Source organism: Ranitomeya imitator, chromosome 4, assembly GCF_032444005.1.
Source record: "Ranitomeya imitator isolate aRanImi1 chromosome 4, aRanImi1.pri, whole genome shotgun sequence".
Taxonomy (NCBI): domain Eukaryota; kingdom Metazoa; phylum Chordata; class Amphibia; order Anura; family Dendrobatidae; genus Ranitomeya; species Ranitomeya imitator.
In genome coordinates, this window is record NC_091285.1 from 428,343,734 (window position 1) to 428,369,303 (window position 25,570).

The following is a 25,570-nucleotide window of genomic DNA, read 5'->3' on the forward strand; positions in this document are numbered from 1 at the left end:
TATTTTTGGGTTGTGTCACCATTTTTCGGGACCCGAAATGTTTTCATTTTTCAGTTGATGGAGCTGTGTGATGGCTTATTTTTTGTGGGGTGAGACTAAGTTTTTATTGATTCCATTTAGAGTAGATGTGACGTTTGTATCGCTTGTCACAGCATTTTTTGAGGAATTACAGCAAGCACTCAAAAAAAACATAAATTTAGCGTTCTTGTTTTTTTTTTGTTTCCAGTGTTTATTGGGTTAATTCTTTTTATACTTTGATAGATCATAGTTTTGTGAATGCGGCAATACCACATATGTATATTTTTTTAAGATCTATTTTTAATGGGGAAAAGGGGTTGATTTGAACTTTTATGCTTTTTATTTTATTTTTTTTTCCAGATTTTTTAAACCATTGTTTTTTACTTTTTATTGGTCTTAATAGTCCCATTAGGGAACTTGAAGCTGCAATCATCTGATCGATTGTGCTATGTGCTGTAAATGCCAAAAATCATAACGTATGTTGTGAAGGGGTTAATGTATTGGATGTCTGATTGTCTCATTTAAAACATAAGTAAACTTTTTTAAACGTAATTATAAATACGGTAAGCATTTGCAAAGCTATAAATCTTTGTAAGATACCCAACTTCCTTTGTTTGCTTCCTTCTTTCCTAAACGCCATGCTGAAAGTATTGTTTTGACTGCCTAGTTCATGCTCTTTTACAAGCTGCTTTGAGCTGCTGTTCTAGCTAGAATCCAAACTCACACACTATTTGCAAACACTCGTATAGTCTGATCATGAGGGCGGAGAGCAGAGAAGCTCAAGTATGCACCTTGTTTGGAAGGTAAAGTGACTAATATTTTTTTCACCTACTACTGTAGCAGGCAAATCATAGTCTTTAATTTCTGAATTGCCAACAAAAAAACATACCTTTTCAAGGTTAGGTGCATCCAAAAATTTAGCAGCGGAGTCAGATATTTTCATACCAACATTATTAACTGGAAAATTCAAAAAAATATTTCAAAAACTAATTATAACTGAAAATTAACCTAATAATCACAAACACTAAAGCTTAGACCTACCTTCCTGGCTAACAAGTTACAACAATTAACAGTTAAAATTTGCATAAGATGTGGAATGAGGCCATTTTCACACAGCAAGGGGTCAGTATTTTTCATCAGAAATTGGAATGGAAGATAAATGTGAAACTCTACAATACAAAAATGTACCTCTCCAACATGTTTCACTTCCAAAAATGGGTGTAAAATACTCACCAAACTATGCAAGTCTACCAAATAATCTGTTCTCAGCTTTTGCAGGACAGCACAAGGCAGGTGAGATTTTTAGGTTAGTTCACTTGGTCTTGTTGCTGTGTTGTGGCCATCGATGTTACAGTGCTGCATCTGTGAGGTACTGTGATGCACAGACATGGGAGCTTTGCCTGGTAGTATGGGCAGGTACGGACTGGGGCTGAAATTCAGCCCTGGCATTTAAAATCACACAGGCCCATGCCGTCCCCGCCCCCGAGCACTAGATGGGATATATTACTAATATTACCCTGGATTGGAGAAAGCAAGATTTACCAATTTTTCTAATGATACCCGTGGCCTGCTGGGGTAAGTGTCAGAGTCAGCGACTTTGTGCTCCGTCACAACTCTTAACAGTATGGGTATCTTGAGAACACCAATTCTGTTAGCAATGTAGCAGACAAGGCAGCCCACAACCAGACAGGCCCTTCTGGCATTTACCAGAATTGCCAGATGGCCAGTCCGGCCCTGAGTATGGGTAATGAAGGGCACCTGGGTCGCTTCTCCTGCTGGCACATTGTTGCAGTGGCAGAGGTTGCTATTCAGGGCTATGCTTAATAGATTTAGGTTCAACTAAGAGGTTCATGGTAAATTGGCAATAGGCTTATAAATTCTAATAAAAATGCTGCTTAAACAATGAAGCAGAAAAAACTATATAGACCACACATCCAAATCTAATACATGTGTGGCTGCTAAGCAAAAATGAACATAGCTGTAGACAAGGTTCTTAGTTAAAATTGTGATCACAATGCATGAAGCCCACTGTCAGCAATGAAGAGATACTGTACTAGTAGGTGGAGTGGCCAAGATGCCCTACAAAACCCATGCTACAAGGCAAATCCCCAAGGCTCCAGACCACACCACCTCACAGGCACAGCAGCACAACAACAATGGATGCTAAACAGCACCAACACCAACTGAAAGGATCAAAAAAACTCACCATCTACATGGTCTCAGACAAAAAGCTGAGAGCCAAATAAGAGGTACCCCTCTTGCAGTCTCCTGCTAATTTAAAAACACCATTAAGGTCAGAATCCTACTAAGATGTACGCTGTGATGTGGTGGTGGTCTAATTAGAATATTAACTGCGAACCTCATGTTCAGTTTTGTAAATGTTTGCGTAATGACAATAGATCAATCAATATGTGATGCTGAGTCATTTTTCATGGACAAGCCGTGAGTCATAGTAGTCAAGGAGTCCAAGGTCGAAAGCCAGGAGGGAACGTCATAGACAGAGGGAAAAGACAAAGGCGTAATCAGGTAAATGGTCCAAGGTCAGAATACCAGGAGGATAACAGATCAGAGCAAAGGGACTAGGCAAAACGGATGGTCAAAACAAGGTCCAAGGTCAGGCAGCAAAAGGATCCACAACCAAACCACACAAAGCTGAATCTACATCTGGCAGAGACCTGGGACTGACGGCCCAGCTAAGTATCTGGGCAATCAACTGCAACAGGGAACATAAGAAGGTAGCCTAGCAACTTCTAGTCTCAGGTTAGATGGCTGAGCTGTCAATCAAAACACTGACAGCTCAGCACGGCCTTCAAAAGATTGGATGACTGAGCTGTCAATCAAAGTACTAACAGCTTCAGCATGCCCCTGCATTAGATGGGATGGCTAAGCTGTCAGTAACTGCATTCCAGACAAACTGAGGTATGGAATCATGACAAAGGGGTACAACGATAGAGAAAAAGCCGACCGCACTACTGCTGAACCGGCTTGTGAACCTAACAGCTCTTAAGTCACAATTAACCCTCTCATGTCGGGTGCTGGAGCCGAAGAAACAACAATCTTGAACAGTAGGAAGAGGAGAAATGACGGCAGCACTCACCAATCTTCGCACACAGGTTACTTTATTATGAAAGTTTCTTCACGGTCCGGGGGTGTATATACAAAATAGAACGTGGCAGCCAAACGACGGCCGTTTCGCGCCCTCCTGGCGCTTTAACGGGTTCAATGGGTAGACGGATGTGGCGTCAGAAGTAGCGAGCCCCGCAAACACTCCTCCCCCACGCCAAAATCCGTCCGCCCATGGTACAAAGCTTATTTAAAAACAACTAAAAACAAGATCCCTGATACAAGGCAAGCTCTATAATGAATACAGTCCAAGAAAATCACATTATAGTGGGTTTTTGTAACACAATCAACTCACCGGGTATACAGTCATAAATCTCTCTCTCCAAGCGGCCTAGGTCCTCACATGATTGAGCTTCCAACTGCCATTCCCCGCACTGACCAGCAGGGTGCGACAAATTGGAGACATTATCCTCTAGATCTTCTCCATATCATTAAGGCTCACGGATACATATTCCATTAAGGCTCACAAATACTCATTAGGGAAGCCACTTATTACATGTCACATTTTATACATAGGAGGATCTATCTTCCGCGGCTAATGTTGCTACACCACTTACAAAAATATTGACATATCGACTTTGTCATTGAGTCATGCGGGGCCTGTGGCTCCTGTTCGCATGATCCATAACGCCTCACATCTTAATAGATCATTGTGATGATCCCCCCCCCTCTTTTGGACATTTTAACTTGTTCAATGCCTGCAAATGTCATTACACCTACACTCCCTCCATGTACCTCTCGTATGTGGTTAATGAGTCCAGGTACTCCCTTTCCTGTAATGACCGATCTGCAATGCTCCCTAAAACGTACATATAGACACCTAATTGTTTTGCCGAGATAATAACGTCTACACGGACACCATACTACGTAGACTACATGTTTTGTTTGACATGTAATAAACTGTTGTACTTTATGTTCGACTGGTCCGATATTTAGGATCCTGTCGATTACATGCTGCCTACAGTATGCGCAGTGCCCACACCGATAGTTCCCCTTAGGGGTGCTACCCCCCAACCACGTATTGGTTCTGTCCTCCACAATCCGATTTTGTACTATCACATCTCTTATTCTAGTACTTCTTCTATTTGATATTAGGGGACCTCTGGCTGCCACTTCAGCCAACTCTCTATCCCTATCCAGCAGGTGCCAATTTTTTCTTATAGCGGACCTGATCTGTTGGTCCATGGGGCCGTATTGGAAGCAAAAAGTAAATCTTTTAGCAGTGGGATCCCGTCCCTTAACAGTGTCCTTACTATCCATTTTTCTCTGTGCATCCCGTGATACATCATCGGGGTATCCTCTATACTTCAACCTTTGCTCCAAATCTAAGGCCTGTTGTTCAAACCCCTTTAGTGTATTATTCGCCCTATCCGTTCGTACTAACTGTCCATATGGCAAGGATCGTTTAGAATGGCTAGGGTGATAGCTATTATAATGCATAAGTGTATTAGTGGACACTGATTTACGATATAGGGAGGTATTAATTTCCCCATCTACTACATCGACTGCCACGTCTAAAAATTCTAAATGTAATCCTCCAAAATTAGCCGTGAATGACATACCCATGGTGTTATCATTCAAATAGGTAACGAATGTTAGGGTTGGCGGAACGCACCAAATATATAGTTTATTAAATGGAATTGGTGCGTTCGCAACCCGGGATCCACCGTGCAGGAAAGTACCTGCTGCTAAGTAAGACGGACTATATGGCGGTGCTATAAGTATATTCACAAGGGTTAACTTCACCCTGCGTGAAGGAAGCGATCCTGTTGCGTCACAGGACCGCGGTACCGCACATAGAGCGCGAGCAATAAGTCAGCGAACACAACCCCAACTAGGATTGAAGTCCGATTAGACCACTGCTGGCACAACACCGCAACTGGGTGTGTAAGGAAACTATTGAAATAGTAAATAAAGGCACGAGAGTGCGTGCGGTGCCGCACTGACGGACGCCACTAACCACCCAGGCTTGGGTAAGGAAAGCGCAGAGGAAGCGCACGGCGCCGTACTGGCGGACACAGCAACTGGACGCTGTGATGTGTGTTACGTGCTGTTGGATAAGTCGGGCGCTAGATAGCAAACATACACCTTCCGCGAACAGACATTTAATAGGGAGGGTTATTTAAAGAGCGACTTTCACTTACAACACACACACATATTTACAAGACAATACTAGCGCATGGCCGTGCGGTCATGCGCAGTTTATATAGTTGCAGCACAGGAAGCTGCTACTGAAGTTTTTGCCCTTTCAGGACCTTCCAGGAGGACCAATGGAAAGTGCTGCAGTACCTGAGCATGTTTTGCCCTTTCAGGACCTTCCAGGAGGACCAATGGAATGTACTGCAGTACCTGAGCATGTGACCGAACATGTGGCCCTCGACCTCCAATGGGAGACCCTGCCCTGGGCATGCTCAGTGTGAGTAAATAAGGACTTAGTCCCAGAGAGGCTTGCTCGCCGCAGATCAGTGCAGGGTACCACAGGAAAGCCAGAAAAGGCAGCAGTGACCCTATGCACCGAATCAGCCTCAGCGAGATGCTGGGAGCGACGTCTCCGAAGAGCAGAGCCCACTGCGGCCGATACCGAATGGGAGACCGCAGCAGACACGGATCGAGATTCCCCCTGTGCAGCAGAGGAAACTCGACTCCTAACATTACCCCCCCCTCCTAGGGCCCCCCCCCCCTCCTTGAGCCTCACTACGCTCAAAAGCTGCGATAAGCAGCGGAGCCCGAATGTGCTCCACAGGCTCCCAGGTTCTATCCTCTGGGCCGTGACCCTTCCAGTCCACCAGATAAAATTTCTTGCCACGTACCACCTTGCACCCCACAATAGCATTCACCTCAAACTCATCCGTGGATGAACCCGATGTCCCAGCAGATGACTCAGAAAACCGGGACAAATGAACGGGCTTTAAGAGGGAAACGTGAAAAGTATCGGTGATACCAAGGCGTGGAGGAATAGCCAAACGGTAGACCACAGGGTTGACCTGTTCCAGAACCTTAAACGGGCCAATGTAGCAAGGAGCAAACTCAGTGGACTCAACTCACAGCCTGATGTTACGGGCGGAGAGCCACACTAAGTCGCCAGGAGCAAAGACCGGAGCGGGGCGCCGGTGTGTATCAGCCGAAACCATCATTCTCTCCTTGGAGGCCCGGATGGCATCCTGTGTGCGGTCCCAGATGTCACGTGCCTCCACCACCCAGTCTGCCACCCTAGAATCGGTGGATGACACGGGCATGGGCACAGGGACACGCGGATGCTGGCCGTAATTAAGGAGAAAAGGAGTTTGACCAGTGGAATCGGCTACGGCGTTGTTCAAGGCAAATTCCGCCCAAGGTAGCAAAGATGCCCAGTCATCCTGCCTAGCAGAGACGAAATGTTGCAAATATGTCACCAGAGTCTGGTTGGTTCTCTCCACCAACCCATTCGTCTCGGGATGGTATGCAGAGGAGAGGTTTAACTCTATGCTGAGTAAACGGCAGAGCTCTCTCCAAAACCGAGACGCGAACTGGGGACCCCGATCGCTGACAATCTTATCAGGCATACCATGCAATCGGAAAACGTGCTTAATGAACAACACCGCCAAGGCCCGTGCTGAGGGTAACCGAGGAAGCGGCACCAAATGCACCATTTTAGAGAAATGGTCGGTGACAACCCAAATAATGGAGCAGCCACGTGACTTGGGTAGGCCCACCACAAAGTCCATCCCGACCATCTCCCAGGGCCTGTCTGCCACCGGTAGAGGGTAAAGCAACCCAGCAGGCCGTTGCCGAGGAGACCGATTCTGGGCGCAAGAAACGCACGCCTGAATATAGTCCCTGACATCTCGGGCCATATGCGGCCACCAGTATGTTCTCGCCAAAAGCTCAGATGTCCTCTTGGTCCCAAAATGCCCACCCACTCTGGAGGAGTGAGCCCAAGAGAGAACCTCCGGTCGCAAGTTAGCTGGTACGAAAGTCTTGCCCGGGGGCACAGACTCTAGCGAAACCGGAGCTACAGTTCTCAGGCTCTCAGAAGGGACAATAAGCCGAGTCTCCTCCTCCTCCGATGACACTACGGAGTGGGAGAGAGCGTCAGCACGAACGTTCTTCTCCCCGGAGAGGAAATGGAGCGTAAAATGGAACCGGGAGAAGAACAGGGACCATCTAGCCTGGCGAGAATTCAGCCGCTGGGCCGTTTGCAGATACACTAAGTTCTTGTGGTCAGTGAAGACTTGGAAGGGAAAGCGAGCTCCCTCCAAGAGATGTCTCCACTCCGAAAAAGCCAACTTCATGGCCAGCAACTCCCTGTCCCCGATGGAATAATTCCTCTCCGCTGGTGTGAAGGTCTTGGAGAAGAAGAAGCAAGGATGCTTCCGACCTTGAGCATCCTTTTGGAAAAGGACTGCTCCAGCACCAACGGATGAGGCATCCACCTCCAAGATAAATGGCTTATCAACATCGGGGCGATGTAGGATGGGAGCGCTAGCGAAGTGTGACTTGATCGAGAGAAAGGCTTTGGAGACCTCCTCTGACCACAACTTGGGATTTGCTCCCTTCTTGGTGAGGGCAACCAAGGGAGCTACCAAAGTTGAGAAGTGTGGAATGAACTGGCGATAATAATTAATGAACCCCATAAAGCGCTGCACCGCTTTAAGAGAATGGGGTTCCTGCCAGTCCATTACAGCCTGTAGCTTGGCAGGATCCATAGCCAAACCCTGGGCAGAGATGATATAACCAAGGAAAGGCAAGGACTCCTGCTCAAACACACACTTCTCCAACTTGGCGTAGAGGGAGTTTGCCCGTAAGAGGTCGAAGACTTTGCGAACATCTCTCCGATGGGAGTCAATATCTGGAGAGAAGATGAGAATATCATCCAGATAGACTACGACCGAGGTGGTGAGCATATCCCGGAAGATGTCGTTCACAAAGTCTTGGAAAACGGCTGGGGCATTACAGAGCCCAAAGGGCATCACCAGATATTCATAGTGCCCATCCCTGGTGTTAAAAGCCGTCTTCCATTCATCCCCCTCACGGATGCGAATCAGGTTGTAGGCACCCCGCAGATCTAACTTCGTAAATACCCTCGCTCCCCGTAGCCTATCAAACAGCTCAGATATCAGGGGTAATGGGTACTTGTTCTTAACGGTGATGGCGTTAAGACCCCTGTAGTCTATGCATGGACGTAAGTCTCCAGTCTTCTTCTGTACGAAGAAGAACCCAGCCCCTGCCGGTGACACTGACTTCCTAATGAATCCTCTTGCCAGATTCTCTTGGATGTACTGAGACATTGCCTCCGTCTCCGGGAGAGATAACGGATAGACTCGACCCCGGGGAGGCTCAGCACCAGGCAAGAGGTCAATAGGACAGTCATAGGGGCGGTGAGGCGGAAGGGTCTCCGCAGCTCTTTTGGAGAACACGTCTGCATAGGGCCAATAGTGCTTGGGGAGAGAGGAAAGATCTGTGGGTACCTGTGTAGTAGCAACCTGAACGCACTCCCTCTGACATCTACCCTTGCAGGATTTACTCCATCCCAAAATTCTACCAGAGGACCACTCAATATGAGGAGAATGGTAGCGAAGCCATGGTATCCCCAACAGGACCTCATCAATTCCCTCAGGAATGACTAATAGGGAGATTATCTCCTGATGTGATGGAGACACAGAAAACGTGAAAGGAATGGTTTGGTGGGTAATCTGTGAGGGTAGTGTTGACCCATTTACCACTCGAACGGTCACAGGCTTGGTGAGCATCACCAAGGGTATTGCGTGACACTGGGCAAAAGAGGAAGACATAAAATTACCCTCTGCCCCAGAATCCACGCATAGCTCGACCATAAGAGTGGATGGGCCTATGGTAATTGTCCCCTTGAAGGACAACTTTGAGGCAAACGTCGCCGTGTCTAGTGTACCTCCTCCAACTGCCACTAAATGCTGACGTTTCCCCGACCGCTGAGGACCCTTGGAGGCAAGATGTCCTGACTGCCGGTAAACTGTTATGAACAGGTAATTCAGAACCACAATGGACATTGAAGTTCAGAGCACACAAAGTGACCTGACAATTACCAAAAACAAAGGACGAGCTCTGAGACGTGGGAACTCTGCTGACCGCAATCCCTAATCCTAACACACCACACTAGAGGTAGCCGTGGATTGCGCCTAACGCTCCCTATGCAACTCGGCACAGCCTGAGAAACTAACTAGCCCTGAAGATAGAAAAAATAAGCCTACCTTGCCTCAGAGAAATTCCCCAAAGGAAAAGGCAGCCCCCCACATATAATGACTGTGAGTAAGATGAAAATACAAACACAGAGATGAAATAGATTTAGCAAGGTGAGGCCCGACTTACTGAATAGACCGAGGATAGGAAAGATAGCTTTGCGGTCAACACAAAAACCTACAAACAACCACGCAGAGGGACAAAAAGACCCTCCGCACTGACTAACGGTACGGAGGTGCTCCCTCTGCGTCTCAGAGCTTCCAGCAAGCAAGAAAAACCAATAAAGCAAGCTGGACAGAAAAAATAGCAAGCAAAAATAACACAAGCAAAACTTAGCTTATGCAGGATAGACAGGCCACAGGAACGATCCAGGAGGAAGCAAGACCAATACTAGAACATTGACTGGAGGCCAGGATCAAAGCACCAGGTGGAGTTAAATAGAGCAGCACCTAACGACTTAACCTCATCACCTGAGGAAGGAAACTCAGAAGCCGCAGTGCCACTCTCATCCACCAAAGGAAGCTCATAGACAGAACCAGCCGAAGTACCACTCTCGACCACAGGAGGGAGCTTGGCCACAGAATTCACAACAGTAAACATGACGGACCTTATGTGCACAGGCGGACTGAGACTTGGATCCCGCTCGTGTCACCTCTAAGGCCTCATGTGACTCGGATGCCTGGATTGGAGATTCCAAAGGTTTGGCGAAGGTGGGAGCCAGCCGAAACCTCTGCCTACACTGGGCTCGCTCCAACCTTCGCTCGTGAAAACGAAGGTCTATGCGAGTAGATATGGCTATGAGCTCCTCCAGTGTGGCGGGAATCTCCCTAGTGGCCAAAGCGTCTTTCACATGGTCAGCCAGCCCCCTCCAAAATACGGGAATGAGGGTTTTATCTGACCATTCCAACTCAGACGCTAATGTCCGGAAGAGAACAGCAAAATGGCTGACCATGGTTGAACCCTGAGTCAAAGCCAGCAGCTGGAGCGCTGTATCATGGGTGACTTGAGGTCCTAAAAAGACCTGTTTCAGAGAGTCCAGAAACCGAGGAACACTCCGCACCACATGATCATTGCACTCCCACAGCGGTGTAGCCCACTCCAACGCTCTGTCCAACAAGAGGGAGATTATGAATCCCACCTTTGCCCGCTCAGTAGGGAAATGTGCAGCCAGGAGCTCGAGGTGTATACCACATTGGCTCACGAAACCCCTACAGGACTTACTGTCCCCAGAGTATCTCTCAGGCAAAGGAAGGTGAGATAGGGTCGGAACAGAGGTGGCAGTGGGTAAAGCTGCTGCAGCCACGCTAGCAGCCTGAACAGCTATTGCGGTAACATCCACTGCCGAGGTTGCACGCTCAAGAGACGCCAACCGGCCCTCCAGCAGCTGGATGTACCCCTGCAATCGCTGTTCATCCACCATTACTTAGCCAGATCCTGGCGCTAGTATTCTGTTAGGGTTGGCGGAACGCACCAAATATATAGTTTATTAAATGGAATTGGTGCGTTCGCAACCCGGGATCCACCGTGCAGGAAAGTACCTGCTGCTAAGTAAGACGGACTATATGGCGGTACTATAAGTATACATACAAGGGTTAACTTCACCCTGCGTGAAGGAAGCGATCCTGTTGCGTCACAGGACCGTGGTACCGCACATAGAGCGCGAGCAAAAAGTCAGCGAACACAACCCCAACTAGGATTGAAGTCCGATTAGACCACTGCTGGCACAACACCGCAACTGGGTGTGTAAGGAAACTATTGAAATAGTAAATAAAGGCACGAGAGTGTGTGCGGTGCCGCACTGACGGACGCCACTAACCACCCAGGCTTGGGTAAGGAAAGCGCAGAGGAAGCGCACGGCGCCGTACTGGCGGACACAGCAACTGGACGCTGTGATGTGTGTTACGTGCTGTTGGATAAGTCGGGCGCTAGATAGCAAACATACACCTTCCGCGAACAGACATTCAATAGGGAGGGTTATTTAAAGAGCGACTTTCACTCACAACACACACACATATTTACAAGACAATACTAGCGCATGGCCGTGCGGTCATGCGCAGTTTATATAGTTGCAGCACAGGAAGCTGCTACTGAAGTTTTTGCCCTTTCAGGACCTTCCAGGAGGACCAATGGAAAGTGCTGCAGTACCTGAGCATGTTTTGCCCTTTCAGGACCTTCCAGGTGGACCAATGGAATGTACTGCAGTACCTGAGCATGTGACCGAACATGTGGCCCTCGACCTCCAATGGGAGACCCTGCCCTGGGCATGCTCAGTGTGAGTAAATGAGGACTTAGTCCCAGAGAGGCTTGCTCGCCGCAGATCAGTGCAGGGTACCACAGGAAAGCCAGAAAAGGCAGCAGTGACCCTATGCACCGAATCAGCCTCAGCGAGACGTTGGGAGCGACGTCTCCGCTGAGCAGAGCCCACTGCGGCAGATACCGAATGGGAGACCGCAGCAGACACGGATCGAGATTCCCCCTGTGCAGCAGAGGAAACTCGACTCCTAACAAGGAATTGTCCAAAAACATCCTGCGGTCCATCCCACACGATGAACATATCATCGACGTACCGTAAGTACATCCTGATGTGTTTCAAATAGGGATTATGGGGGAAATACATATACACCTCTTCAAAATAACCCAAATACAAGTTGGCGAAAGTGCAAGCTGCCGGAGTCCCCATTGCCGTACCAACTATCTGCAGGTACCAGAGGTCCAAGAATGTGAACGCACTATGCGTCAAAATAAATCTAAGGCCATCACAGATAAAATCCATAGTACTGCGCTCCATATGCAAAGTGTCTAAGATATGGCGTATAGTTTCTTCTCCCTGTTCTTGCGGAATACGCGTATACAGGCTGACGACGTCCACCGACGCCAATTCAAATGTCGGCTGCCAAGTGACCTGGCGGACATGCTGTAGAAAGGCGCTCGTATCTTTAATATACGACGGTATATGTTTCAATAACGGTTGTAATAGCCAATCTATGTATTTTGACAGGGGTTCAGTAAGGGATCTCACCCCCGACACGATAGGTCGACCTGGTGGTTCCGTGATGGCCTTATGAATTTTAGGAACATGGTACCAATGCGGCTTCCTGGGGAACTCCGGCAGCAATTTTTCCGCCTTACTCATCGGCAAAACATTAGTTTCTACGGCTTGTCTAAGTAGCGTCCTCAATTCATTTTTAAACCTATTAGTTGGATCGCCCGACAATCTTCTATAGGTGTTCTCGTCAGTCAATTGTCTATAGGCCTCCATGATGTACATGTCCTTTGGTATCAAAACGGTTTTTCCCCCTTTGTCAACAGGGCGAATTACAGTGTCTTTCCATCCCCTTATTTCTTTTAGAGCCCTATTTTCCTCTGCTGTTAGATTCATTGGCGCTTTGGGATAGACTAGAGACTCTACGTCTTTGATTACCTGGGTCTCAAATAGATCAATTACATTCCCAGGAGACACCGGGGCATAAAGCTAGAGGCCTTCCCCCTGTAAAGGACTCAATGACAAAGTCGATATGTCAATATTTTTGTAAGTGGTGTAGCAACATTAGCCGTGGAAGATAGATCCTCCTTTGTATAAAATGTGACATGTAATAAGTGGCTTCCCTAATGAGTATTTGTGAGCCTTAATGGAATATGTATCCGTGAGCCTTAATGATATGGAGAAGATCTAGAGGATAATGTCTCCAATTTGTTGCACCCTGCTGGTCAGTGCGGGGAATGGCAGTTGGAAGCTCAATCATGTGAGGACCTAGGCCGCTCGGAGAGAGAGATTTATGACTGTATACCCGGTGAGTTGATTGTGTTACAAAAACCCACTATAATGTGATTTTCTTGGACTGTATTCATTATAGAGCTTGCCTTGTATCAGGGATCTTGTTTTTAGTTGTTTTTAAATAAGCTTTGTACCATGGGCGGACGGATTTTGGCGTGGGGGAGGAGTGTTTGCGGCGCTCGCTACTTCTGACGCCACATCCGTCTACCCATTGAACCCATTGAAGCGCCAGGAGGGCGCGAAACGGCCGTCGTTCGGCTGCCACGTTCTATTTTGTATATACACCCCCGGACCGTGAAGAAACTTTCATAATAAAGTAACCTGTGTGCGAAGATTGGTGAGTGCTGCCGTCATTTCTCCTCTTCCTACTGGAATCATGACAAAATGTATGAGTTTTGAATATGAGGTCCATGTCTTTTTCTACAGATATGTTATAATCTGTATTTTTTACTTGGTACCGACACTCCTCCCATTTGGAGCAAAATTACATTACCAGGAGACTGCAAGAGGGTTGCCACCTATTTTCTCCTCAACTTTTTTCACTGAGATCATTTGGATGGTGAGTTTTATTAGCTACTTTCACTTCTTGTTGGTAGCTGTTATTATTGCTGTGCTGCTAAGTCTATGGGATGGTGTGACATGGAGATTTAGGCTAGGTTCCCATTGCGTTAATGGGACCGCGCTAACGGACAGCGTTGCACGGCGAAATTAACGTCCGTTAGCGTGCCCATTAACAGCAATGGGGACGCGCATCACTAGCGTGTGCCATTTTCGGCACGCGCTAGCGATGTGCCGGTGTTTTGTGGCGCGCCCCGAGAGCGGGGACATTTAACGCGACCCCTTTACAACACATTGCATTAGCGCAATCCGCTAGCGCTAGGCGCTAAACGGATTGCACTAACGCAATCTGAACCTGGCCTTCGGGGCTTTACTTTGCAGCATGGGAATATAAATTTTGTATGCGCAGCCCATAATTTTTTTTTATAAAGGTATGTTATTCTGAGAAAAATAGTAAAGGTAACTTGTCACCTCCAAAACAGATATTTACTTGCAGATATAGTGATAATCTGCAGTCTTGTTACCTAATAAAGTTTTGATATATATCTCATACTTATTGGCTTATGACCATCATTCTTCCTCACCCTTTTTGACATTTGGTTTTGCCCCATATTTAAATCCCTCCACTTGGACACCTATATATGTTTTTGGTCATTTGGCCTAACGTTTTATTCTATATACAGCGTGTGAAATAAGTATTGAACAAGTCACCAATTTTCTAAGTACCGTATATATATTTCTAAAGATGCTATTGACATGCAATTCTCACCAGATGTTGGTAACAACTCATCCAATCCACACAGGCAAAGAAATCAAACCATTGATGTCCATGAATTAGGTTACTTATAATACTGAGAAATGACACAGAGACAAAATATTGAACAGCCGAATAGAGAGACAAAGTCCCGGCATTAGCATCCATGCACTGGATTGTGCCTGTCTGGTACGACTACACCACGGGAATCCGGGAGACCATGGGACTCGGGTGCAAATCCCAGAAGGCAGAAAACGTATTGTCCAATGTCAGAGAAGAGGCAGCACACACTGTTCCGACATGAAGGACTTTATTGAAAGGAAAGAGCCTCTGGATGCGTGCAAGTACATGCAGCACGAAACGGCCATGGTCCATCACTACCCACATTCATTGAGCCCGCCGACATGTAATCACTCATTTGAATAAAGACCTTCACGTTGGAATGGTGAGTGCTGCCTCTTCTCTAACATTTGACAAAAGTATTGAACACATGAAGAAAGAGATTCAAAAAGCCATGTAAAGTCATAACACCAGCTGAAATCTTTCAGTAATTAGAAATCAATCTTGCCACTTATCTGCCACTTAGTGAAAAATAATATCAGTAGGTTTAACTGATGGCCTATAAAAAGGTATCTCATTGCCAAGGTTCAACACAAGAGACATCTCATGCTGAGTAAAACCAGTGAGTTGCCTCAAAACCTTTGCAACCCTATTGTTGCAAAACCTACTGATGACATTGGTTACAGAAGAATTTCTAAACTACTAAAGGTTCCAGTGAGCACTGTTGGGGCCATTATCCAGAAGTATATTGAACATAATATCAGCATAAATCGGCCACAACAAATTTCATACAGAGTGAAAAGAATTATCAGAAGAGTTGTCAAAAAGCCACCTGTGGAGAGATACATAAAGACCTGAAATCAGCAGGTACAATTGTTTAAAAAAAATATATAAGTAATGCACTTAGCCTCCATGACCTGTAAGCAAGCTCACGACGCTAGACTCCTTTGTTAAACAAAAAGCATGTTCAAGTGCTTTTAAAGTTTGCTCAACAACATTTAGACAAGCCCGTGAAATACTGGGAGAAGATAGTCTGGTCAGATGAGACCAACACTGAACTCTTTGGATGCCACCGTAATCGACCATGTTTGGAGGCCAAAAGGCACTGGATATCACCTGTTATGAAAGGCAATTCAGAATCACAATGGACATGGAGGTCAGAGCACATACAGTGAACTGACAATAACCCAAAATAATAGAACGAGCTCTGAGACGTGGGAACTCTGCAGACCGCAATCCCTAAGCCTATCAAACCACACTAGAGGTAGCCGTGGAGTGCTCCTGACCAGAGCCTAGGCGCCTCGTCACAGCCTGAGAAACTAGCTAATCCTGAAGATAGAAAAATAAGCCTACCTTGCCTCAGAGAAATTCCCCAAAGGAAAAGGCAGCCCCCCACATATAATGACTGTGAGTAAGATGAAAACACAAACATAGAAATGAAACAGATTTAGCAAAGTGAGGCCCGACTAGCTGAACAGAACGAGGATAGGGAAGATAACTTTGCGGTCAGCACAAAAACCTATAAAAAACCACGCAGAGGGGACAAAAAGACCCTCCGCACCGACTAACGGTACGGAGGTGGTCCCTCTGCGTCTCAGAGCTTCCAGCAGGCGAGAAAAACCAATAAAGCAAGCTGGACAGAAAAATAGCAACAAAATAACATAAGCAAAACTTAGCTTTGCAGAGCAGCAGGCCACAGGAATGATCCAGGGAAAAAACAAGTCCCACACTGAAACATTGACAGGAAGCATAGATCAAAGCATCAGGTGGAGTTAAGTAGAGAAGAAGCTAACGAGCTCACCAGATCACCTGAGGGAGGAAACTCAGAAGCTGCAGTACCACTTTCCTCCACAAACGGAAGATCCCAGAGAGAATCAGCCGAAGTACCACTTGTGACCACAGGAGTGAACTCTGCCACAGAATTCACAACAGTACCCCCCCCTTGAGGAGGGGTCACCGAACCCTCACCAGAGCCCCCAGGCCGACCAGGATGAGCCACATGAAAGGCACGAACAAGATCGGGAGCATGGACATCAGAGGCAAAAACCCAGGAATTATCCTCCTGAGCATAACCCTTCCATTTAACCAGATACTGGAGTTTCCGTCTTGAAACACGACAATCCAAAATCTTCTCCACAATATACTCCAATTCCCCCTCCACCAAAACCGGGGCAGGAGGCTCAACAGATGGAACCATAGGTGCCACGTATCTCCGCAACAATGACCTATGGAATACGTTATGTATGGAAAAAGAATCTGGAAGGGTCAGACGAAAAGACACAGGATTAAGAACCTCAGAAATCCTATACGGACCAATAAAACGAGGTTTAAACTTAGGAGAGGAAACCTTCATAAGAATATGACGAGAAGATAACCAAACCAGATCCCCAACACGAAGTCGGGGACCCACACAGCGTCTGCGATTAGCGAAAAGTTGAGCCTTCTCCTGGGACAAGGTCAAATTGTCCACTACCTGAGTCCAAATCTGCTGCAACCTGTCCACCACAGTATCCACACCAGGACAGTCCGAAGACTCAACCTGTCCAGAAGAGAAACGAGGATGGAACCCAGAATTGCAGAAAAACGGTGAAACCAAGGTAGCCGAGCTGGCCCGATTATTAAGGGCGAACTCAGCCAAAGGCAAAAAGGACACCCAGTCATCCTGATCAGCAGAAACAAAGCACCTCAGATATGTTTCCAAGGTCTGATTGGTTCGCTCGGTCTGGCCATTAGTCTGAGGATGGAAAGCCGAGGAAAAAGACAAGTCAATGCCCATCCTACCACAAAAGGCTCGCCAAAACCTCGAAACAAACTGGGACTCTCTGTCAGAAACAATATTCTCTGGAATGCCATGCAAACGAACCACATGCTGGAAGAACAAAGGCACCAAATCAGAGGAGGAAGGCAATTTAGACAAGGGTACCAGATGGACCATCTTAGAGAAGCGATCACAGACCACCCAAATGACTGACATCTTTTGAGAAACGGGAAGGTCAGAAATAAAATCCATAGAGATATGTTTCCAAGGCCTCTTCGGGACCGGCAAGGGCAAAAGCAACCCACTGGCACGAGAACAGCAGGGCTTAGCCCGAGCACAAATCCCACAGGACTGCACAAAAGCACGCACATCCCGCGACAGAGAGGGCCACCAAAAGGATCTAGCCACTAACTCTCTGGTACCAAAGATTCCAGGATGACCAGCCAACACCGAACATTGAAGTTCAGAGATAACTCTATTCGTCCACCTATCAGGGACAAACAGTTTCTCCGCTGGGCAACGATCAGGTTTATTAGCCTGAAATTTTTGCAGCACCCGCCGCAAATCAGGGGAGATGGCAGACACAATTACTCCTTCCTTGAGGATACCCGCCGGCTCAGATAAACCCGGAGAGTCGGGTACAGAACTCCTAGACAGAGCATCCGCCTTCACATTTTTAGAGCCCGGAAGGTACGAAATCACAAAGTCAAAACGGGCAAAAAACAACGACCAACGAGCTTGTCTAGGATTCAAGCGCTTGGCAGACTCGAGATAAGTCAAGTTCTTATGATCAGTCAATACCACCACGCGATGCTTAGCTCCTTCAAGCCAATGACGCCACTCCTCGAATGCCCACTTCATGGCCAGCAACTCTCGGTTGCCCACATCATAATTACGCTCAGCAGGCGAAAACTTCCTGGAAAAGAAAGCGCATGGTTTCATCACTGAGCAACCAGAACCTCTCTGCGACAAAACAGCCCCTGCTCCAATCTCAGAAGCATCAACCTCGAACCTGGAACGGAAGAGAAACATCTGGTTGACACAACACAGGGGCAGAAGAAAAACGACGCTTCAACTCTTGAAAAGCTTCCACAGCAGCAGAAGACCAATTGACCACATCAGCACCCTTCTTGGTCAAATCGGTCAATGGTTTAGCAATACTAGAAAAATTGCAGATGAAGCGACGATAAAAATTAGCAAAGCCCAGGAACTTTTGCAGACTTTTCAGAGATGTCGGCTGAGTCCAATCATGGATGGCTTGGACCTTAACAGGATCCATCTCGATAGTAGAAGGGGAAAAGATGAACCCCAAAAATGAAACCTTCTGCACACCAAAGAGACACTTTGATCCCTTCACAAACAAAGAATTAGCACGCAGGACCTGAAAAACTGTTCTGACCTGCTTCACATGAGACTCCCAATCATCCGAGAAGATCAAAATGTCATCCAAGTACACAATCAGGAATTTATCCAGGTACTCTCGGAAGATGTCATGCATAAAGGACTGAAACACTGATGGAGCATTGGCAAGTCCGAACGGCATCACGAGATACTCAAAATGACCCTCGGGCGTATTAAATGCAGTTTTCCATTCATCACCTTGCTTAATTCGCACCAGATTATACGCACCACGAAGATCTATCTTTGTGAACCAACTAGCCCCCTTAATCCGAGCAAACAGATCAGATAACAATGGCAAGGGGTACTGAAATTTAACCGTGATCTTATTAAGAAGGCGGTAATCTATACAAGGTCTCAGCGAACCATCCTTCTTGGCTACAAAAAAGAACCCTGCTCCTAATGACGACGATGACGGGCGAATATGCCCCTTCTCCAGGGATTCCTTCACATAACTGCGCATAGCGGTGTGCTCAGGCACGGACAAATTAAACAATCGACCTTTTGGGAATTTACTACCAGGAATCAAATTGATAGCACAATCACAATCCCTATGCGGAGGTAGGGTATTGGACTTGGGCTTATCAAATACATCCCGGTAATCAGACAAGAACTCTGGGACCTCAGAAGGAGTGGATGACGAAATTGACAGAAATGGAACATCACCATGTACCCCCTGACAACCCCAGCTGGACACCGACATGGATTTCCAATCTAATACTGGATTATGGGCTTTGTAGCCATGGCAACCCCAACACGACCACATCATGCAGATTATGCAACACCAGAAAGCGAATAACCTCCTGATGTGCAGGAGCCATGCACATGGTCAGCTGGGTCCAGTATTGAGGCTTATTCTTGGCCAAAGGCGTAGCATCAATTCCTCTCAATGGAATAGGACACTGCAAGGGCTCCAAGAAAAACCCACAACGCTTAGCATATTCCAAGTCCATCAAATTCAGGGCAGCGCCTGAATCCACAAATGCCATGACAGAATATGATGACAAAGAGCAGATCAAGGTAACAGACAGAAGAAATTTTGACTGTACAGTACCAATGGTGGCAGACCTAGCGAACCGCTTAGTGCGCTTAGGACAATCAGAGATAGCATGAGTGGAATCACCACAGTAGAAACACAGACCATTCAGACGTCTATGTTCTTGCCGTTCAACTCTGGTCAAGGTCCTATCACACTGCATAGGCTCAGGTTTAAGCTCAGGTAATACCGCCAAATGGTGCACAGGTTTACGCTCACGCAAGCGTCGACCGATCTGAATGGCCAAAGACATAGACTCATTCAAACCAGCAGGCATAGGAAATCCCACCATGACATCCTTAAGGGCTTCAGAGAGACCCTTTCTGAATATTGCTGCCAGCGCAGATTCATTCCATTGAGTGAGCACTGACCACTTTCTAAATTTCTGACAATATACCTCTATCTCATCCTGAGCCTGACAAAGAGCCAGCAAATTTTTTTCTGCCTGATCCACTGAATTAGGCTCATCGTACAGCAACCCAAGCGCCAGGAAAAACGCATCGATATTACTCAATGCAGGATCTCCTGACGCAAGAGAAAACGCCCAGTCCTGAGGGTCGCCGCGCAAAAAAGAAATGACGATCCTAACCTGTTGAATTGGGTCACCAGAAGAGCGAGGTTTCAAAGCCAGAAATAGTTTACAATTATTTTTGAAACTCAGAAATTTAGTTCTATCTCCAAAAAACAAATCTGGAATAGGAATTCTCGGTTCAAGCAAAGAATTCTGGACCACAAAATCTTGAATATTTTGAACTCTTGCCGTGAGCTGATCCACACATGAAGACAGACCTTTAATGTCCATTGCTACACCTGTGTCCTGAACCACCCAAATGTCTAGGGGAAAAAAAAGACAAAACACAGTGCAAAGAAAAAAAAATGGTCTCAGAACTTCTTTTTTCCCTCTATTGAGAATCATTAGCACTTTTGGCTTCCTGTACTGTTATGAAAGGCAATTCAGAATCACAATGGACATGGAGGTCAGAGCACATACAGTGAACTGACAATAACCCAAAATAATAGAACGAGCTCTGAGACGTGGGAACTCTGCAGACCGCAATCCCTAAGCCTATCAAACCACACTAGAGGTAGCCGTGGAGCGCTCCTGACCAGAGCCTAGGCGCCTCATCACAGCCTGAGAAACTAGCTAATCCTGAAGATAGAAAAATAAGCCTACCTTGCCTCAGAGAAATTCCCCAAAGGAAAAGGCAGCCCCCCACATATAATGACTGTGAGTAAGATGAAAACACAAACATAGAAATGAAACAGATTTAGCAAAGTGAGGCCCGACTAGCTGAACAGAACGAGGATAGGGAAGATAACTTTGCGGTCAGCACAAAAACCTATAAAAAACCACGCAGAGGGGACAAAAAGACCCTCCGCACCGACTAACGGTACGGAGGTGGTCCCTCTGCGTCTCAGAGCTTTCAGCAGGCGAGAAAAACCAATAAAGCAAGCTGGACAGAAAAATAGCAACAAAATAACATAAGCAAAACTTAGCTTTGCAGAGCAGCAGGCCACAGGAATGATCCAGGGAAAAAACAAGTCCCACACTGAAACATTGACAGGAAGCATAGATCAAAGCATCAGGAGGAGTTAAGTAGAGAAGAAGCTAACGAGCTCACCAGATCACCTGAGGGAGGAAACTCAGAAGCTGCAGTACCACTTTCCTCCACAAACGGAAGATCCCAGAGAGAATCAGCCGAAGTACCACTTGTGACCACAGGAGTGAACTCTGCCACAGAATTCACAACAATCACCCCAAAATACCATACCAACAGTGAAGTTTGGAGGTGGAAGCATCATGGTGTTTGTCTGTTTTTCTGCATTCAGCACTGGCAAACTTCATATAATTGAAGAAAGGATAAATGGACAAATGCACCAAGACTTTCTTGATAAAAATCTTCTGCTATCTACCAGGATGATGAAGATGAAATGAGGGTGGACATTTCAGCAAGACAATGATCCCAAACACATAGCCAAGGAAACTCTTAACACACAACCAATCATATGACCTGAATCCAATAAAAAATTTATAGAAGGAACTAAAGCTCAGAGTTCATAGAAGGAGCCCACAGAACCTTCAGGATTCGAAGAGTGTTTGTGTGGAAAAATGGGCGCAAATCACACGTGACGCAGTGCATGCGACAAAAAATTTGGTGACGTGTTCATTACTTATTTCACCCGCTTTAAATATACATATTTTCTCCGTGTAGCTGTTTTTCAGTAAACCTTCTAGACATGATGTAATTGCTATTTACCAGCAGATTACAGCAGCACCTGCAGATAAATAGATTTGAGGTAAAAGGTTCCTTCTCATAAAGAACTTAATTTTCAGTTATTCAAATTTTTCTTAGTCTCAACAAATCAATGTAATGTGGAAATGCGGTTCAGGTCTTAGTTTTTTTCTACAGCAGTGGTGAAAGAGGCTTTTCATGAACTTAGCTTTCACTGACCCTGAGTTTAAAGATATTTTTTTTCCTCCGGCCACTTTTAGTACTACAACCCCTCTGTGCACCCACATAAAGCTCTATCAGATCAAGCATTTACTTCTATACAGCCACATGACATTGCCTATTCAATCACTCTGTAACATTCCAGAGATGAATATCTTGGTATCTGCAGTCACATGGTCTTCCATATTCCAGAATTCACAGGATGATAAATGGAAAGATGTTATTTACCCAGAACTCCAATATCCAAGCTTTTCAGTTCCTCTTGAATTGTATGGTAGATATTTGATCCTTTAGTAAAGTCTGCCTGTATATATTTAATTTTGCGTCCGGACTCTTTCTCTGCAAATATATATTGTATTAATATTGTAACATTGTATACACAGATATTTGCACTTATACATCCTGTAATGCAAAAGGCAAACCAAATACAAAAATCTGAAATTTCAAGAATAAAATAGCTTTTCCAACAACCCAGCTATTGACTTTAGTAAAGGGCATTTTGAAATACTAAGCAAACTCCTGAATACAACATTACTGATAAACATTAATATAACTTGCAACAAGTGTGAACCCTTTGGACTTAATAATAAATTCCTGCTGCTGTTTTATCTCGCTCCACTTTTAAGCCATTAGTATGTTGTAAATGATTTACATGTAGACTTATACACTGTATGCAGAATTATTAGCTTAGAATATTTTGACCGTATCATCATTTTAATGCAGAATTTCCAACTCCAAGCTGTGTAAACTTGAATGCTTATTGCATGAACCAAGTCATATGCACACGTCTTCAGAATCTGCACGCAAAATTATTTTACTGCTGTCAATTATATGTACAATTAGAATCCTCAAAATTCATCATCATATTTCATCCATTATATTCACATTTATCAAGCTGTCCATAACAAATGTCCATAATAAATAATACTTTATCAGCAAAGAGTCTTCATAGAGGTCTTAGGCCTGTTTCACACTAGCGTTTGTGTACACAGCATAGTACTTCTTACCTTCAGATCCACATATATCCGCATCCGTCTTGCGTACCTATCTTTAATATAGTGTACGCAGGGACATGCGTGGTCATGTGTTGTATGTCAAAACGCATGACCACGCATGTCCCTGCGTACACAATGTTAAAGATAGGTACGCAGGACGGATGCGGATGTATGCAGATCTGAAGGTAAGATGCCCTATGATGCGTACACAAATGCTAGTGTGAAGCTTTATGCACACATGGCAAACAAGCTGCTACGTTTCAGGGGAACTCCCCCTTTCTCAAGCATGCTTTTATGATGGATAGCCTCATACAAATAAATATAATGGGATGAAATATGAAGATGAATTATGATTATTCTAATTGTATATATACAGTCTTGCCCCAAAGTGTTGACACTATTGAAATTATCACCCCTACTCTGGAACCCTCTACCATAACATATCAGACTCTCGCCTACCATCGAAACCTTCAAAAAGAGCCTGAAGACCCACCTCTTCCGACAATCCTACAACCTGCAGTAACCACCAATCGACCAAACCGCTGCATGACCAGCTCTATCCTTACCTACTGTATTCTCACCCATCCCTTGTAGATTGTGAGGCCTCGTGGGCAGGGTCCTCTCTCCTCCTGTACCAGTTATGACTTGTATTGTTTAAGATTATTGTACTTGTTTTTATTATGTATACCCCTCCTCACATGTAAAGCGCCATGGAATAAATGGCGCTATAACAATAAACAATAATAATATTAATACATTGTTCCAGAAAATGAAGTATTTATCCCAGAAAATGATTGCAATTACACTTGTTTTGCTATACAATGTTATTTCGTTTGTGTGTATTGAAGCAACACAAAAAAAACCATATACAAAAGGGCAAATTGGACATCATTTCATATAAATCCCCCAAAGTGGGCTGGACAAAACTGTTGGCACCCTCAACTTAATATTTGGTTGCACGCCCTTTAGAATAAATAACTACAATCTATCGCTTCCGCTAACCATTGTTAAAGAAATGGTTAAACTTATATACAGGCCCAGGGAAAATAAACTCTAAGAGTATTTTGGAAAGACAACCTGTAGTCTGTCTCTCTGATTTATTTCTCCTAATTCTAGGTGCCTATGTGCAGCGATACCTGAGGTTGGTTCAAGAGAGAGAGAAAATCTTGACTTTGACACCATCAACAAGCTTCTTACACTCAACCTCAATTTTTGACCACTCTGCTTTTGCAAACTTCTCCAGGTCTCTCATATTTGATGGGCACTACATTAAGACCCAAAATCATAAACAGTAGACTCATGTGCTTTATCAAAAAGCTCTATCTTGGTCCACAAGATGCTTTCCTAGAAGGATTTTGGCTTGCTCAGATATATTTTGGCAAACTGCAGTCTAGCTTTTTCATGTATCTGTGTCAGCAGTGAGGTCCTCATGGGTCTCCTGCCATAGCGTTTCATTTCATTCAAAAGTTGACGGACAGTTTGACACTGATGCACCCTGAACCTTCAGGACATCTTGAATTTCTTTGAAACTTGATTTGGGCTGCTTATCCACCATTTGGACTATCCTGCGTTGCAACCTTTCATCAATTTTTCTCTGCCATCAACATCCAGGGAGATTAGCTTCAGTGCCATGGGTTGTAAACTTCTTGATTATGTTGGGCACCATGGACAAAGGAACATCAAGATTTCTGGAGATGGACTAGTAGCCTTGAGATTGTTGATACTTTTTGTCAAGTCCTCAAACAGTTCTCTTCTCTTTCTGTTCTTTGTGTTTAGTTTGTTACACAGACACAAAATGCAAAGATTGAGTCAACTTCTGCCCTTTTTATCTGGTTTCAACTGTGATTTTCATATTGCACACACCTGTTACTTACCACAAGTGAGTTTGAACTAGCAAAACATGCTTAAAACAAAATTGTTTTCACGCAATTTTGGAAAGTTGACAACAATGTTGTTCAGCCCATTTTTGTGGTTTTCTTTGAAATTATGTCCAATTTGCCCTTTTGTCTTTTTGTGTTGTTCCAAATACACACAAAATAAATAAACATGTGTATAACAATCGTGTAATTGCAATTATTTTCTGGGAGAAATACTTTCACATGCAAATTCTGAAGACGTGTGGATACTTTATTTGATTATTCTACTATGGTTGTTGGAAGAGCCTATTTATGCACATTTTTCATTCTCTGCTACATGCTTTTCCCACTAACATTTATGGACTTGCTTATTGGATCAAGCATGTAAGGTGATGTCTATTGTCTAATGTGGGAGGGTGTGGCCTAAGAATACAACACCCTTTATCAAGAGGAGCAGAATTATTACGCAGTTCATTTTCTTCAGGTAAAATGGGCCAAAAAGATTTATCTGACTCTGAAAAGTAAAAATGTGTTTCAAGTCTTATAGAGGAATGTAACATTCTTATAATTGCTAAAATATTGTGTGTAATC

At 45.1% G+C, this 25,570-nt stretch overlaps 1 protein-coding gene across 2 annotated transcripts in view; it reads right to left on the reverse strand.

Annotated features, from left to right (window-relative positions):
* LOC138676331 (17-beta-hydroxysteroid dehydrogenase type 3-like) overlaps positions 1-25,570 on the reverse strand; it is a 100,577-nt gene that overhangs the window by 30,741 nt on the left and 44,266 nt on the right. For both annotated transcript variants that reach the window (XM_069765518.1, XM_069765517.1), the window contains exons 4-5: positions 22,357-22,467; positions 908-975 (exon numbers count right to left, since the gene is read on the reverse strand). In XM_069765518.1, coding sequence (XP_069621619.1) covers positions 908-975; positions 22,357-22,467 — 179 coding nt within the window. The remainder of the gene's footprint in view (positions 1-907; positions 976-22,356; positions 22,468-25,570) is intronic.